The following is a 17,609-nucleotide window of genomic DNA, read 5'->3' on the forward strand; positions in this document are numbered from 1 at the left end:
TTCTTTTGTTGACACACTTGATGCAATAAATAACAACTACAATGAAACCTTACACCACAGTGAAAGTTCAAACTATAAAAGAAATAGAGGAAATAATTTTAAAAAGTGTGAGGCAAACTTAGCAAAAGTACACAGTACAGTAAGAAAAGTTGTAACGATAATTATCAAAAGAAGCATCCACCTTCAAATTTAGATCTGGCAGCTTCTCAAGAATTTGTACTGAGTAACCATAAAACACAGAATGGGAATGTAGTATCTCATTTCGGTAACCAACCCATAATTAATAGTAATGAGGAAAACGGTGTGCGATCTGGATCCAGGGCCGGGGTCCAGGTCATGGAGATACATTAGAAGGCCTTATTTCAGATAAGTATGTTAACTTTACACACAAAATACCCACAAAGGAATGGTTGCTGCTTGAAGAACCAAGCTTAGCTACTAATAACCCACAACCTATAATAGCAGGGACAGTGGAAACTTCTGAGGTTAACAAATTTATAGATTTGGATAGTGAGGTATCACTCAACTCAAATGCATTTTTTAACTCGATACAGAATAAACAGCACTTACCGTTGTTGCCAGTGACTGGAGTATAAATAATCAGGATAACGGGAACAAAAAGTAAACTTGTAAAATACGAAACTCAAGTGAACTGTAGTATTGGACATATGTTATTTCGTCAAATGCTATTGTTAGTAGAGAATATTAATAGGGATGTACTGTTTGGTTTAGATTGGTTGTTAGAGTTTAAAGTCATCTTAAATTTTGACAAACATCATCTTTGTTATAGTAGAGGGGACAGTGGATGGTGGACACCATTTGCAACAAATAGCCACATTGAGGAACAAACAACTGAGTTTCAGTGCCTACAATTAACAGCTGCAGCACAATTATCACCAAAAATTGATAATGTAGATCAAGTTGCAGTAGCCACCAGAAAGATGCCGGGAGGCGCACATCGGCACGGCACGGCACGTCACGGATGGTAGTTGCTGCAAGTAGAGTCCCGTCCACCAGAGGGCACGTGAGAATTCGGCCGTGACCTCTGCCGAAGGAACAACAACAACAACAACAACTCAGGCAGCACGGGCCGCACCCAGCGAGTTCACATCGGGCATGCCTAGGAGACAGTTCCCGGTCTACGCTATGCGAAGTGCGATGGAAAATGTGAACCGTGTTACTAAACAAGTAACACATTGAACTGATATCTAAGACAAAGTTAATGAATCCCTAATCTTAGCCGATCAACAAAGATGAGATTTGTATAAAATTTTAATGGAGTATGAAGTGGTGTTTTCCGATTGTCCAGGTAACATCAGAGACTATATCTGTAAGTTCAAAATCAAAAATGACACTCCTTTCTTTTGCTGACTGCCTCCAATACCACTGTGTTTGAAGGAAGCAGTTCAGGATGAGATTAACAAAATGATTGATAATAATATTATAGAACAAAGTTCCAGTGTAATGAATAATCCTCTGCTCATGGTGTAAAAAGCTGCAGGCGGTGTACGAATAGTCTTAGGTGTTCGTACATTAAACCAATGTATAGAAATGGAGAGAGATCGACCGATTAATATCGGCGAATTGTTATCCAAGTTTGAAAAGGCAAGATTCTTTAGTACAATCGACTTGACCACAGGATATTGGCAGATAAAAATACTTCCAGAATCCAAAATGTATACAGCCTTTTTGTTTGATGGAAAATCTTATCATTTCAATGTATTGCCATTCAGACTTAATATCTCTGCGTTTGTATTCATACGTGCATTAGATGAAGCAATAAGGAGAGACTTATTGAAGGATTTAATAATATACATAGATGATATCTTAATAATATCAGCTACTTGGGAGGACCATTGTCTAAGTTTGTGCAAGACTCTGAAAAAATTTAAAGAAAAAGGTATCACAGTGAAGTTGTCTAAATCGTTTTTTGTGTGCCATGAACTTAAGTTATTAGGTCATATTATAGGGGTAAAGGGAATTACATCTGACCCTGAATGCATAAAAGCTATCAAAGAATGTCCGCACCCCAGAAATGTAAAACAATTAAAAGGATTTATAGGTATGGCTGGATATTATCGATGGTACGTACAAGGGCAAGAGTTAAATAATGCGAAAATTTTAAGTTTATTCAGAAAAGGAGTACCGTGGACTTGGAATCAAGGTGCAAATGATGCATTTGAAAACGTTAAAAGAGTACTTGTTGAGTCACCTGTATTACATCAACCAGTTATGGGTGAACCATTTAAATTTTTGACAGATGCATCTGATTAGGGTGTTGCTGCTGAACTTTTCCAAGGAGAATGGGATGCAAGTAATGTAGAACACAGAACCATAGCTTTTGCTAGCCGTAGCCTAAATAAGCACAAACTAAATTACATAGATACCAAAAAGGAACTATTTATTGGCAATTGTGCAGAGTATTCAAAAGTTTCAAACACTAGTATGGGGATCATAAATCCATATTCGTACAGATCATCAAGATTTATCCTTTCTGATGAGTAGTCAATTACTACACAGTAGGTTGATGTGATGGCTGCTTTTCCTACAGGAATACAGTATTAAGATACGGTGCATAAAAGGTTCTGAAAATATTGTACCTGATGCTTTATCGCACCCCAAAGAATAACAGGGAATATCCATCATGATTCTTATCTCACAGAAATATTTTCTGTGTGTATCCAGAACCTGTTACCTCCTAATCAATTAGGAAAATGGAAAATTATAGATCATAATTTGTTTTGGAGAGATAGTGTAACATCACAGCATTGGCACTTATGTATTCCAAAGATAATGGAAGACGAACTTGTGTGGTATGTTCACAAAGGATATGGACACTTCCGAATCAAACATATTAATAAGTTTTATTATTTCAAGGAACTAGGTCATAAAATAGCATCTTTGTTGGGACCTGTGAAACTTGCCAGAAAGTAAAATAGAATAATACTCATGTGAAATACAAAATGAATCCTATTATTCCTAAGTCATTACATGACCTCACAGTGGCAGATTTTTTTGGACCAATTCCATGAGGAAAGGGAGGAGTATCATATTTTTGGTTATCATAGAATGCTGGTCAAAATATGTTAAACTATATCCCATTAAAAGAGCAAATACACAGACAGTTATACACTGTTTACAACAATACTTTCTAGAAGTAGGTAAACTGAAACGGTTTCTTACAGATAACGGATCACAATTTGTAAGTAACCAATTTAGAGAATTCCTAATGCGGGAAAGTATTCTACGGGTGTTAATATCCAATTATAACCCATCATCAAATCCGTGTGAATGAGTAATGAAGGAAATTGGGAAGTTATGTAGTACTTAACTGCAATGAAAAACATACTTTGTGGACAATGAAAATTAAGGACTTTGAACTTATCCTAAATGAATTACCCCATTTATTGACTGGGTTGACACCTTCAGATGTGATAGGCAAACCTTTTATAGGAGAACCTCTAATTAAGTGTTTTAATTGGCCTGAAGAACCTAGTGTCAATTACAAAGTAAACCAGGAAATTGTTTCTAAGAATTGGAAAGGCACTAAAAAGAGTAAGCAAGCATAACGAAAATGCTGTGGAACCTCAGTACCAAGTCGATGGCCTGGTTCTTATAAAACATCTTTACAGCTTGACTCTGAAAAAAGAGACTCATAAGTTTCTCCAAAAATATGAGGGACCGTACCGGGTACAAATGGTGATCCATCATAAGACGTTATTTTCAGTAGATTCCACAACTGGATTAGAGAAGGGGAAATACAATGATACAATGTAAAGGATGTAAAATTGTATATCCCCCATGGACGTTAACATTCTGAGTTAACAAACAGGCAGAGTAACGACCGTCAGATTCCAAGTTGTCTTCAGTGTTTCTTCCAAAATAGTTTTCCTGCACCAAATTCCTTTAAAATCTAGAACTATCCTGTAATCGTATTGCTTAGAAAACTGTATATGACTATAAAACAGAGAACAACTTAAGAGAATCACAGAAAAAAGTGATATCTAGACGAAATAAACTGAATAGAGTATTATATTTGTGGAAAATATATGATGTGACTAGCTGAACAACTGTGATACCGTAGTGTACAGATTTTCTATTTTGTATAGAGTATTTTATACCTTTTATGAGACGTGATATAGATGGGGGGTGGGTTTGTATAAATTTTGAAAGGGGTGGGTATTGTAGCTAAAAGCATGATTTACAAGAACAGATAAATCATGACTAACACAAAACACATATCATACCCCCAAATAACCCTCACAAACAAATGTACCTGAATTTTCATCATTTGCTGTTTCCATAGGGTTGCTAGGATTTCCTTCAGGGACCTCAAAGGGTGAAAGTGGGACAAGTCCGTTCTGTAGGGGATGATTTAACACCAGACCTCCTGCGGCATCTCACTCATGTGCCTGAGGGGTACGGATCCTAGGAAAGTGGGGATGGAAAGGTTTCTTGTCTTTGGGGATATATTCTTTCTCTTCTTTGATCCTAGCATCCACATCTATTTTTTTTCCTTACTTCTCATTTGAGGACCTGTCTATTTTTTCCCTCTTTTCATATTCACAAACTTCTATCACTGAAGTCCTTCTGTATTTCTGTGTTTACTAGAAACCTAAATCTTATCTTTAGATAAGAAGGCCGAAAAATCAGATTACATGAACACACATTCACATATACACAAATATACACTTCTGCACACACATGAAATTACGTAAGACAAAGTCTGTCACGATGTCAGAACCGCCAGGTGCTGTAGGGGGAAATGTGTGTACATATGTAATTATGTGCCCATATACAGGAAGCCATGATGGTTCTAATCGAAAGTACATAAGAAGAGGTGCAAAAAAACAAAGAACAGTGACAGTTCTAAATAGAGATTAAAATAGGCACAATGAACTCATGCGCAAAGAGAGACAAAAGCATATAAGTTTATGGAATGAAAATGCTACATAATGAACAACTATAAAGTAGTAATGAGTAATGGATAAATAAGAAAGAGGAGTGAGCAAAGAAAGAAAATGAAAGTAGGAAAGAAATTAGTCATGTTGATCATTAAGAAATGTCAGTGTAACAAATACTCTGATGAACTGAAGGATAGTGGGACATAAATAGTATATGTAGACATAGTATCTATTGAAAATACATAAGTTGATAAGTAGGAGGAGGACTCTAGGGAGTAAATGATATATTAAAGAATGAATTTGAAGTTTAAGATAGATTTATATGTTTACCAGAAGATACTTAATAATGCTATACATAGAAATATATACTAGGGTAATGAACCGTGAGGCCTACTCAGAAAGGATAAGGGGTGTGTACCCGGCATTCACTAAGTATAAAGGGCAGGCGTACCTGTGTGGAGACAGGACAATCTGTGGCCTAAGGGGGGTACCTACCAGAATGGAAAGAGGAAGTGCTCTCATAAGGTCAACCCACAAGCAAGGAATAGTTGCTGATCCTAGGAGAAGTGGACAGTATCATGACAAAAGTCACAAATTTTATAGGGATTACTTGTGGAAGTGTGAATTCTATGAGCGATTAGCATTATTATGTTATGTGGAAATAAATGAGTATCAAAAGAACACTTTCATTTCATCCAGAGTTCCTCCAAGCTATAAATAATGAAAATAGTACATACTAGGAAAAAGGTAGTACAGAATGTGGTGTCACCGCCAGACACCACACTTGCTAGGTGGTAGCCTTTAAATCGGCCGCGGTCCAGTAGTATACGTCGGACCCGTGTGTCGCCACTATCAGTGATTGCAGACCGAGCGCCGCCACACGGCAGGTCTAGAGAGACTTCCTAGCACTTGCCCCAGTTGTACAGCCGACTTTGCTAGCGATGGTTCACTGACAAAATATGCTCTCATTTGCTGAGACTATAGTTAGCATAGCCTTCAGCTACATCATTTGCTACGACCTAGCAAGGCGCCATTATTCAGTTAGTATTGATATTGTAAATAATGTACAGACAAGAGCTACATTCAACATCAATGGATTAAAGTTAAGTATTCCACAAGCTACATCCTTTTTTCTAAAGTCTAAATTCCTTGTCCTGCTCCAGACCTCACACCAGCCTGCGTGAGCTTAAACGCGTGCTTCCGGCTTCCTCTCAATTTAGTGGGTTGGTCTCCTGCCAATCCACAACACAGAAGATAGGAATAGAAAATACATTACTTGTGTGTCATAAGCACATGAAGTTTACAAATGGAAAAAAAGGAAATACAGAAAAGAAAAAGAGTCCTCACAATTCCTAAATGTTAGTAAAGCTGGCTAAAACCATAAGTAAATGCTCATGTCTTAATAACAAAGTAAAATAAGAAAAGAGTAGAGAAACAATAAATGAAAGATTGTTTAAGAGAGGACAGACAACTGTTCGTGAAAGGAAAGATATGTATATAAACATATGTAAGAAATGTATACTGTTAAGATATGAAATGTTATTATGAGTGATATAATTTGCATAATGATTATGTATAAAATATAACGTGTTTGATCTGAGGGGGGGATATGTAGTGATTCGAGAATTTCAGTGTTAATTCTAGAACCACTCAGCCTTCTATCATCTCGAACACACATTATTCTGGATATGAGTGTGGGATGGTAGAATCCTACCTACTGCACATCACATGTTTGTGTGTGCAGGGTTAAAATCAGTTACAGGAAGAAAGTAGACGTGGCGGATGAACTGCACTGACAAGTACCTGTTGAAAAAGAACTCTTGAAAACTCTGACATAACCTTGCTATAAGCAGGACCTATTTTCTGATTTATGTTAAGAAAAGTTACACTATCAAAGCCAACTTTCTTTTAACAGTAATTTAATTTGTTTCTGACATTCGACTGTACAAGAGGCTTGCCGGAAGTTATATACAGTTGTTGAAAGTGAGAGTTTTATTGTGTATAAAAGTCAAATACATCGTTAATTGATGAAAAGCAAAGTTTGTATGACTACTTATTTTGTAAGTAGAAAGAGTCTAAAACTTACTGTACCAAGCATTATTCAACAGAGAAGAAGTCAAGAGAATTTCCAGCAGCCAGCTATCCAGTAAAGAAGAGTGGCTGCAAATTCCTAGTAAGTCACCTCGTAAAGAAGTGGAAGGTAGTTTGGGGGGAATAAACCGAAATAATCCAGATTCACACTCACACTTTAAATTGGAAACATTAGAAATGCAGTGCATGACACACTGTCATGAGACCACCATTAGACAAGGTGTCTGAAGTGGTTCCCTTGGGCCTCTACATGCTCACAAACAATGAAGCAGTGACAGTACTGACAAACAATGGAGCAGTGACTGGTGCATATGTTCAACGTGCTATCCTGCAACCGTATAATATCACAGGCAGCACGAATGTGTTGTTCATGTGTCTGTATGCCTGGGATGAGCTTCGCATACAAGACTTCTTTACCCTCCACGAGTAGATATACAAATGGCTGAGGTCTGATGACCCATGCGACTGGACCACCTCAGGCAATCCTTTGGCCAGTATGAACATTGTCAAGGTGCCTCTGCATGGAAATGTGGAAGTGAGCTGGAGCATCATCATGTGGCAGCCACATTACCCTATGTAGCACCAAAGCCATGTCTTTCAGCTGGGGAGGCAGGGTCACCAACAGGAAATGCAAATATGCTTCACCTGTAAGGCATCCACAAGGTGTCCACACATGGAGGCTGAACCAGTTCTGATAGTTCATTGCCACCATACTGTGGGGATCCTCTGTAGCCTGCAGATGGTGGTTGTGAAATTTGACAGTAGCCACATCTGTACATGGGATGGATGACAAAAATCCTAGCATCGTGGTGGCCTGCACAATGTACCAGGACAAAACTGTCACCAAGGAGACAAATACATGTGTATTAAGGCCTGCATGCATCATAAATGAAGTGGTCAAGGATAGTGTTCAACATGGTCATCTGGCTTACACTATGCTGGAGGGCCAACTGCCTAGTATTGATATTGGGGTCATATTCTACAGTGTTCCACATCTGTTCCACCAAGGCCGCACATGTACTGGAAGCACCTACTTTTCATGGTTACATGAGGCTGTCTCACACAAATGATGAATCACTGCTGCAAAAAGGATGATGTGTTTGCAGTCAGTGGGGATATTTTTCCTGGTACAGTTGTTCTGCTGCCCACCCATTGGCACTTGCCTGTCGTTACTTAAAGACAATGTCAGCCTGTTCCTGGTTGGTATACTAGACCATCATCTCTTAGCACTGCACTACATGACATGTCCACAGCACAGTGAGTTAGCAAGAGCAGTGAAGTGGGTGCCCCTTAGTACTGATGTGTGAGCATGCTGCCATCGAGAACAACATTACTGCCTTCTTGTGTGTGGAGCTAAATCAACAGTGCAGACAGAACATTCCCATTTGCTTGGTGTCTTCTCATGTGTGTTTTCAACCACTGAAACTTACACTGTCAAAGATCTTTTATTTCCATCTTCAAGTTGGCATACCTCCCTTGGAAAGCATTTCCATCCATATGTCCTCTCTTACTGTTATTCTCTTGGGGATCATTTTCTTTAGTTTTGTTGCTGTTTAGCAAAATCAACCTGTATGCATAAATTATCTGGGGGAAGAGGGTGTGTGGGGGTGGGAGGATACACCAGAAGCTGCTAGAGGCCCAACACACATAATGCTTGTATACAAGATAGTCACACCTGATCTTGCTGATAGGATATTGTTGATGTTCCTCGATGACAAATTTTCAGTCACATTGCTGGCATAATTTGTGAACATGAAAATTTTGCACTCACAATTGTAACTGAGGGCACACTGTTGACATAAATTATAAATATTATCTCTAAGGACATTACCTTGTTCATAATTCAGAAGGATTTTCACTGCATACAGTTATTAATATGTACCTGTGCAAAATACATGATGAGCTTTCATTTAGTGGGAATAATTACACTAAATTGAATTTTTAATGTAAATTACGACTCTGTGCTCAAGAAACATTAAACCCAAAAACCTGACTTTTGAATCCAGCACTTCGCTTCTGACGACACTCACTACACAGGTAAGACCTTAGTGTCGCAGCACACCATTCCTACTCTTCAAAATTTGTTTAGGATTGACTTCAGTTGATGATACAGTTGAATTTACTGAAAATGATGTGAATGAAGTTCCACTGTAAAAATTCCTAAGTTGAAAAACAGCAGTTATTCAGTACAAACAAAGGGACAGCAGATTTTTACAAAGTTGTGGCTTTCCCACATAATTTTACTACTGTGATATCTATACTAGTTAGGTATAAATATAGATTTCATCATTAATATAAAATTCTAGGGTTTCAGCCAGGTGAGTTCATCAAAATGTTGTCTCATTTTGACACACTCACCTGAACTTTATATTAACACTATTCACTGGAACAGATAATGAGATCTGACTACATAATTGTTAAAACAGCACACAGCACTAGAATCTGACAACTACCTCTCTCTTCCTGGATTTTCCATTGTTTGATTGTACCTATTTCTTTATTAGGTGCATGAAAAATAAATGCATGAGTAACAGGCCATTTACAGATGTGATAATACAAAATTTTTAGAGGATATTTATGTATGTGTCTCAGAGTCCAGGTGCCTCAGATTATAACTGAACATGACCTACATTTCAGATGATATTTTAACACTTTGAGTCCCAAGCCTGAGCGCAGCTTGTGTGACAGGCACGCTGTGAGTGTCCCATGCTTGAATTCCGCTCATCTTCCTCTGTTCGCTTTGTTTTATTTGCACTAGTGTCTAATATTCGGGCTTGGCATGCTGTGATCTGCCCACTGCATGGTGCTGCCATTGTGTGGTTATTTCTGAAACTATTTTGGCATTGTCAACGACAATCCTCAGTTGTTCAAAACCACTGTAGTGTCGCGTGGCGCCATAGTTTTCATGTATTTCTTGTTGCACTTGCAGTGCATTTTGCAATAAATATGTCAAAGTTTTTGACTAATACTGAGATTGAGAAGCTTTTGAATGAGACATTTGACAATTCTGGTTCCGAAGGGGACATTTCTGAAAGCCAATACAGTGATTTTGCTTCTGAAGCAGACTCAGGTACAAAAGCAACATTATTTTTCCTTTCCATTGTTATACATTGTTATGTGTAATAAGTCTGTTATTTAGGTTACGTGTCCATTGCGTTGTTAGACGAAATTTCACCTCCATCGGTATATAATGTACTGCCTAATACTTCAAATGTAGTGCCATCTACAGAGTCCCCACACAAGAGAAGGCATCCTAGTGTTCCAAAATCTTCAGATGCAGAATTAGGTTGGACTACATTAGACGTGCAACCTTCACTGCCTGAATTCAAAGAGGAAAGTGGATGTTTGGCAGAAGTGGATGACAGCAGCAGTCCTTTCGAATATTTATTCAATGTTTATCCCTGAATCAATGGTAAAACATATCAAGTCAGAAACTAACAGGTATGCAAAATCTATTGCAGATAAAATCTAGAAGATCCAGTAAAATGAAACACAATAGCATGTGGAGCTCCTGGACTGAGGTAAAGCTTCATGAAATGTATTTTTTCTTTGCTGTCATAATCCACATGTGCCTGGTGAAGAAAAATAGGCTGCGTGATCACTGGTCTACAAACAGCTTTGTTTCCATGCCTTTTCCAGGTTCAGTTCTGGCTAGAAATAGATTTTTTGCTAGTCTCTCTTGCCTACAACGACAATGCCTCATACATTCCAAGAAATGAGCCTGGCCATGATTCCATGCATAAAATCAGGCCATTTCTGAATCATTTACTCACACAGTTTCCAGCATTGTTTTCACCTGAGGAAAACTTCACTATAGATGAAAGTGTATGTGGATTCAGGGGAAGAGTTATTTTTTGTGTCTATATAAAAAACAAACCTGACAAGTATGGTATCAAACTGTTTACTTTGTGTGATGCAAAGACAAGATATGTTTTACGCACTGAAGTTTACACAGAGAAAGGGCAGGAAGACAATTCAATCACTGCCCTTTTTCAGAGACTTCTGTCTGGCTATCATAAAAAGGGACATACTGTTTATATGGACAGATATTATACTTCACCTGCTGTTTTTGATTTCCTGTGGGAGAATAAGGGGCTGAGGAGATGTGCATGCCTAATCGTAGAGGGCTTCCTAAGCAAGGTGAAGTCAGCAAAAAACTGAAAAAAGGTGACTGTATATTTATGAGGAAGGAACATTTGTTGTGCCTGAAGTGGAGGGATGCAAGAGATGTTCTGTGTTTGTCAAGCCTTCACAAAGGACCAAAACAGAAGTAGAAGTATGTAGTGAGACAGGGCTGACAAAGAAACTGAAACCTGATGCCATTCTAGACTACAACCTCAACAAGACAGGTGTAGACCGAAATGACCAACTTATATCTTACTAACCTTTCAAGAGAAGGCAAATGAAACGATGGAAGAAACTGTTTTTCCATCTTCTTATAATGGCAGCGGTAAATGCTTTCATCTTGTACCATAAAACAAGAAACAATCAGAACAAAGACTGTCATTTGGCAAATTTTCTTCTGCAATTAGGTGAAGAATTTTCAAAGAAAGGTGCTGTACATCAACATACTGCTACTCCCCAAAATGTGTGTAGCAGCAGACTTCTAGGAAGGCAATTTGCAGAAAGTATTCCTTCCACTAAAAAGAAGGCGCATCCCACAAGAGTGTGCAAAGTTTGTGCAGAAAAAACAAAACTGTCCAATGGAAAGTCTTCAAGAAAAGAAACAGTATTGTGGTGGGCTGACTGTAAAATTCCACTGTGCATGCCAGAGTGTTTCAAATTGTACCAGACAAGGGCAAATTATTGTTAAATTTACAGATAAGAATCTGCGCAAAATTTTTTTCACTAAATACATACTGAAATGTAAATAAAATTTGGGTCCTAAATTTGTATTTAAATGAGCTTTATTTTACAAATGGATCAAATAGGAACCTTTTCCTCTTAAAAAAAAAAAAAGTTTCCATATCTTTAAATAAGGTTATAAGAATGAAATGGCCCAAGTTGATTACCTAAAAAACAGTTTGCCTACATTCACAGTTTACATTGATATTCCTGAGGTCAGCACTTTTATGTTGTATAATAGTTTAATATAAGGGTCTTGTCACATCTACAGATGGAGCTTTGGCAATTGAGGTCACATGCAATTTCATTTGCTGAATTCAGAAAGGTGGTGAAGGGGGAATGTGCAAATCAGGCTGCAAATTTCATCATGCTGCCATATCTTAGCTTTTTATAAACACCTAATATGCTTAAACTGTAGTCTGTGTGAACCCAATTATAGCTGGAATTGAACTGATTAAAAAGTGGATAAATACTCAAAAATAGTATCTGTAAGTGTTCTGCATGAACATATTTTTATTACAATTAATTTGTCTCTGTAGAAGCAAAGTGCAACTATGGCACTAAAGCAGCTAATGTTACACAGCACTGTTGAATTTCAAGACTGATGACAGTACTAATCCAAAGTGGTACAATTTCTGCTGATTCACATGAAAGGAGACAGAGAGGACAAATTAGGTTTTCATTGAGTTTCCTTACATTGTCAGTCCTGAAGAACTGTAAATTGTAATAATCGATACAGGATGCAATTCACAGTCATGACACTGCTGATAAATGGTGATCTATGAGTTCACACTTCACAATTGGTTCACGCAAACTACATGATCTTAATTTTAAGTAACAGTGAAGCAGAGGTCCAAACACCTGTGTAGCAGGAAGAAAATTTGGTGACATAGAAGTGAATGTTTGTAGGGGGGCATCAGTTGAAGAATAAATTGAAGAATGCCAGTTCTAGATGGCCAACTTTCATGGGATCAAAGCGGGGAAGGTTTCATCATGAATTGAAACAAAAGGTTGCTCAGAAAGGCTTCGCAATTAGTTGAGAAATTATTTGAATGAAGGAGCTGGAGATAAATAGGAAGTATGTAACTGCATGTGTGATGGAACTAGAAGCAATTACTGGCTGGTGTATGATGATGGTGATGGTGATGAGGGTAGTGTGTGTGTTACAATGCAGAACAATGGTAGCTTAGTGACTTCCTGCAGAATTTGTTGAGCTTGTTTTTCCATTTGTTGAGAAACTCCTTGTGTTTCAGGATCATACAATCAGTCAAAGAAAACTGTAGACTGTTTCTTAGGCCATACTGGCAATGCCAATCAGATGCCAGTTGATATGCCGTCAAATATTACTGTTGCAGGGCATCAAAAGTGTTCCTGTAAGTTCCGGTAACGCTGAGAGTGCTAGCACATAGAAGGAAACTCGTCCCATTATGATTCTTCACAGGGAAACCATAGCAAAATAAAAACTGCTTGCAAGGGTTATCCTTAGACGCCAAGTAAAGGGATGAATGATAAATGATCCAATGCTAGATTGAAATTACAATGAAATCCAGACCTTTAGTTGCTTTCAGGCATTGATAAATATCAATGGGGACAGTTGAAAATGTGTGCCCTGACTGGGACTTGAACCCGGGATATCCTGCTTACATGGCAGATGCTCTATCCGACTGAGCCACCGAGGACACAGAGGATAGTGCAACTGCAGGGACTTATTTCTGGCACGCTCCCCATAAGACCCACACTTCCAACTTTCTGTCCACATACTACATTTGTAGTGGCCCTGCCCATCATAGTCTTTACTCGCAGCAGTCAACCTACCGATTCCCGTACAAGTTCAGGCAATGTGAGTGCATCCACAGTGAAGATGATCATTGGCCGGTAAGCCTTATCTATATGAAGATGGTATCTGTTCTTTCGGACATTTCAGCAACAGTCCTGGAAATAATTCCTATTGGCATGACCTCACAACTTTAAGTAACAGATGATGATGTGAATAGTTCATTTAACGGTCACCTGCGACAGCTTTACAGCGAGTGACTTCTTCAAGGAGGCCATGCCCTCAGGGGGAAGTTAAATAAATGCTCAATATCTATGCTATGCCAGTGGATTCTTAATGCATGGAGCAGAATCTCAACTGAATCTGTAATGAAGGTATTCAAAAAGTGTTGTATATCCAATGCTATGGATGGCTCAAGAGTTGACATAATAGGGAAAGAGTACCATAAAGGAAGAAATCCCAATAAGCTTACAAATGAAGATAATAATACAAGTGATGTTGAGGTTTCATTTCTCCTTGTATTATCTAAGTTCAGAATAGTATAATGTTAACTTTTTATGTAGATAGTATCATGTAACCAGTTTGTGATTATGATTTGTACAAATATGTTAAAACTAAAGAGTGCTCATGGAGCCTCTTAAAAAAAGAGGTTTGTCTTATACTCAGGGTCATCTTATAGTTGGATAAGTATGGTATAGTCATTAACTCTTGGAACTCTGAATGATTTTGTGCAATATAATGCGAGTAAATGGTTGAAGGTTTCTGTGTTTTAAATATGAAATAAGTAATCCAACTGTACCTTTGCAACAACTGCTGTAGAGAAGATTATGATTGGTGCAGAGCTGAGAACAACCAATGTCAACTTCCATCCATGAAAAAATGACATAATGACAGAGGATATGAAAGACACCAGTAAGTATATGAACATACCAAGCTTCTCTCCTATGCCATCCTGCAGTTTATCAAGATCCCTAAACGACAAACAAGAGAAACATTACAGCAATTAGTGTCATAAATATTGAGAAAAACATTTTCTACATTAAATTTCTGTGAACATTTTTTAAAAAATTCTAGTTTTTTAACATTTACCTGTGTCTACATAAATGTTGTTAATAAATATCTGCAGTAAAAATTGCAAATATTATAAACATATTTTGATGAAAACAGCACTGAAACATTGTCATTTCAAATTAAAAAAGTGTTCATTTGATAATGTTAAGCCCTGGTGGAATGTAAATAATTTAAGCAGTAAAGGTAATAACTCAACAAATACAAAATATATGAGACTGATAACTTTGTTAGCTTTTGGTTGAATTCCTTTTGGAGGTGTAGCATAGAGTGGTTGAAGGGAGAAACGAAGCAATGAGTGAGAGTGAGGATTGGGAAGAATGGCTGATGGCCAGGAGAGAGAGGCACCAGGTGCATGGGATAGGAATTTGAACCACTAGCACCAAATCCATGTGAGCTCTATGAGCTTTCCGGATGAGCTCAGAGTGTTCATGCAGCAGCCAATGACATGGAGGAGCAGATTGGGAGGGGGAGGCAGAAGAGAGGAAGAGAGATTAGAAGAAACGTGGTGTTGATGCAGTTTGAGTGAAGTTAAGAGTCCTGGAGCAGGAGTGGGAGTTAGTCAGAGGCTAACAGAGAAAGAGGCTAGGAGAATTACAGCATTAAAGGGTATGTTGCAAAGACAACTCCCATCAATGCCGCTGTTGGAGGGCGGAGGGCGGGGGGGGGGGGGGGGGGGGGGGACCCAAATAGCACAGGCTTTGAAGCAACCACCATATTCTGTTGCTTCATGGTCAACTATGCTTTTGGCCATGGTTTGGTGGTGGTCATTCACTTGGGTGCACAGCTAATTTGTGGTTATGCTCACATGCTACACATGAATTGCAATAGAGCTGTTATATGACTGCTATTACATGTGGCATTCTTGTGGTAGAATGGAATAAGCCTGTGGAGTAGGACGCAATTTGCAGATGTATTGGAAATATCTTCTACCCAAATATTCCACAGGTATATGACCCATGTGGCAGGGGGCTGGTATAGCCTAAGGATAGGTTACGGTACTGAGTAGATTGGGTGGGTGGTGGAATACCACTTTGGGAAGAGTGGTAAGGGTAGTGGGTAGGATGTTTTTAATTTCCTGGCACAACAAGAAAATGGTTAAGTTGTTCCAGTTCAGGGTGATACTGGATGATAAGATGGATGAAGGGGAGGGGAAGGAGGGGTGATCCCTTGCAGCAGGTTCTTGGGGATGGTTGGAGGATATAGCATGGGAAATTTGTCTGTGGACTAAATGTGCAAGATAGCACTTGTCTGTGAAGGCCTTAGTGAGACTTTTAGTATACTGGGCAAGGAATTTCTCACTACTGCAGATGCAAATTCCATGGATGGCCAGATTTTATGTAAATGAGGTTTTGCTGTGAGAGTGATGACAACATCAAAATGCAGGTACTGTTGACATTTAGTGGAATGCATATGGACAAAGGTATGGATGCAGCTGTCAGAGAGGTAGTCAACAAACAGGAAGGTGGCCCGTTGGGCTGAGGAGGATCTGGTGAAATGGATGGGAGAGTGGGTGTTGAACCTGGGGCGCAAAGAGGGTAGGATGTCTTGGCCCCGGTTCCACATCATCAAGATATCACAAATGAACCTGAATCATGCAAGGAGGCTAAGACTTTGTGTGGCTAGGAAGATTTGGCTCTAGGTGGTCCATAAACAGGTTGGCACAGGAGGCTGCAATGTGAGTGCCCACGACTGTCCCAATTTCAATGGCTTCTTCACAACCTTTTTCATTTGGATCCTTCTCCCTCAACATCAGCTAGTCTGAATTATGTGTATGGGAGTTGCCCTTGCAACACATCCATAAATCCTGTAATCAACCAGAGCACTCTTTCCACTAGCCCCTGCCCCCCACCCACTCTCACTACTGCACCAAGACTCTAGCATCACTCATCCTGCAACCACAGCATTTTCCCAACTATCTCCCCCTTCCTCCTTTCTTTCTCCTGCTCTTCCCCCTTCACTCCTCCATGTCATACACACTGCACAAGCTCACTGGTGCTGGTGCCCATGTTACAATCCCGTCCTTTGCAACTGCTGCCTCTCTGTCCCACATTACTAACAAAGCTTATGCAAACCATAAAAACTTAATATGTAGACTGTAATAATAATAAAGTCCTGATCTTCTGCTCAATGTTTCTCGTTGCTTATGCCAGTGAAACTTAACCAAATAAATAATAACAATAATGAAAAAAAATTGAAAAATGTTGCTGGTTCTTCAATTACATTAAATAGCTGTTATTTTAGCACAATATTTACTTGATTACTCTGACATATTTAAATGAAAGCAGTAGCCTACTTCTGTAAATACAGAGTCCTGTTTGCAGTACATTATTACTTGCCATGTTGCTTTACAATGAATGCCAGCTGCTACTTGCTATGCACCTGAAAGAACTCTGCAGTCCTTAAATCTAGATAAAGGAGTGGCTAAAGATATTTTTGTAACTGTTTGAGATTCACAATTCTATCATTTATGTTAGTCAGGAGCTGTCTGAATGTCTAACAACCAGAATACATGTAACTCCAATCCGAACCCTGGACAAGGAGGCAAGTCCACATGAATATTAGTTTTGTGTCTTGTACTGTGATTGTATATACCACAGTTCAGCTGAATCCAACATATATACTCAAAAGAATAACACCATTACAAAGCAAACACATTCAGGAGTGAGTGTAATACATCCGAGAATCTTAAAAAGATTTGTGCATAATGTGCAGTTACCTATTTTTCACAATAATCTTACGGCTCACTTCTGCTGAAAAAATATATTTTATTTACTTTAAGTGTGCTGCCATAGAAGATAATTCCTTAAGACAACAGGGAGTGCAAATATGCAATATAATCCAACATTCTTGTCTTCCGGTCAACAGAATAAGAGACATTTATAAGGGCAAAACAAAATGTACTGAAGATCTTAATTGGTTGACTT

General features: G+C 38.6%; 1 protein-coding gene across 3 annotated transcripts in view; it reads right to left on the reverse strand.

The window, feature by feature from the left end:
- LOC124621951 (multidrug resistance protein homolog 49-like) overlaps positions 1-17,609 on the reverse strand; it is an 891,132-nt gene that overhangs the window by 254,289 nt on the left and 619,234 nt on the right. For all 3 annotated transcript variants that reach the window (XM_047147468.1, XM_047147470.1, XM_047147469.1), the window contains exon 7: positions 14,414-14,585. In XM_047147468.1, coding sequence (XP_047003424.1) covers positions 14,414-14,585 — 172 coding nt within the window. The remainder of the gene's footprint in view (positions 1-14,413; positions 14,586-17,609) is intronic.

This window comes from Schistocerca americana, chromosome 7 (genome assembly GCF_021461395.2).
Source record: "Schistocerca americana isolate TAMUIC-IGC-003095 chromosome 7, iqSchAmer2.1, whole genome shotgun sequence".
Lineage (NCBI taxonomy): Eukaryota > Metazoa > Arthropoda > Insecta > Orthoptera > Acrididae > Schistocerca > Schistocerca americana.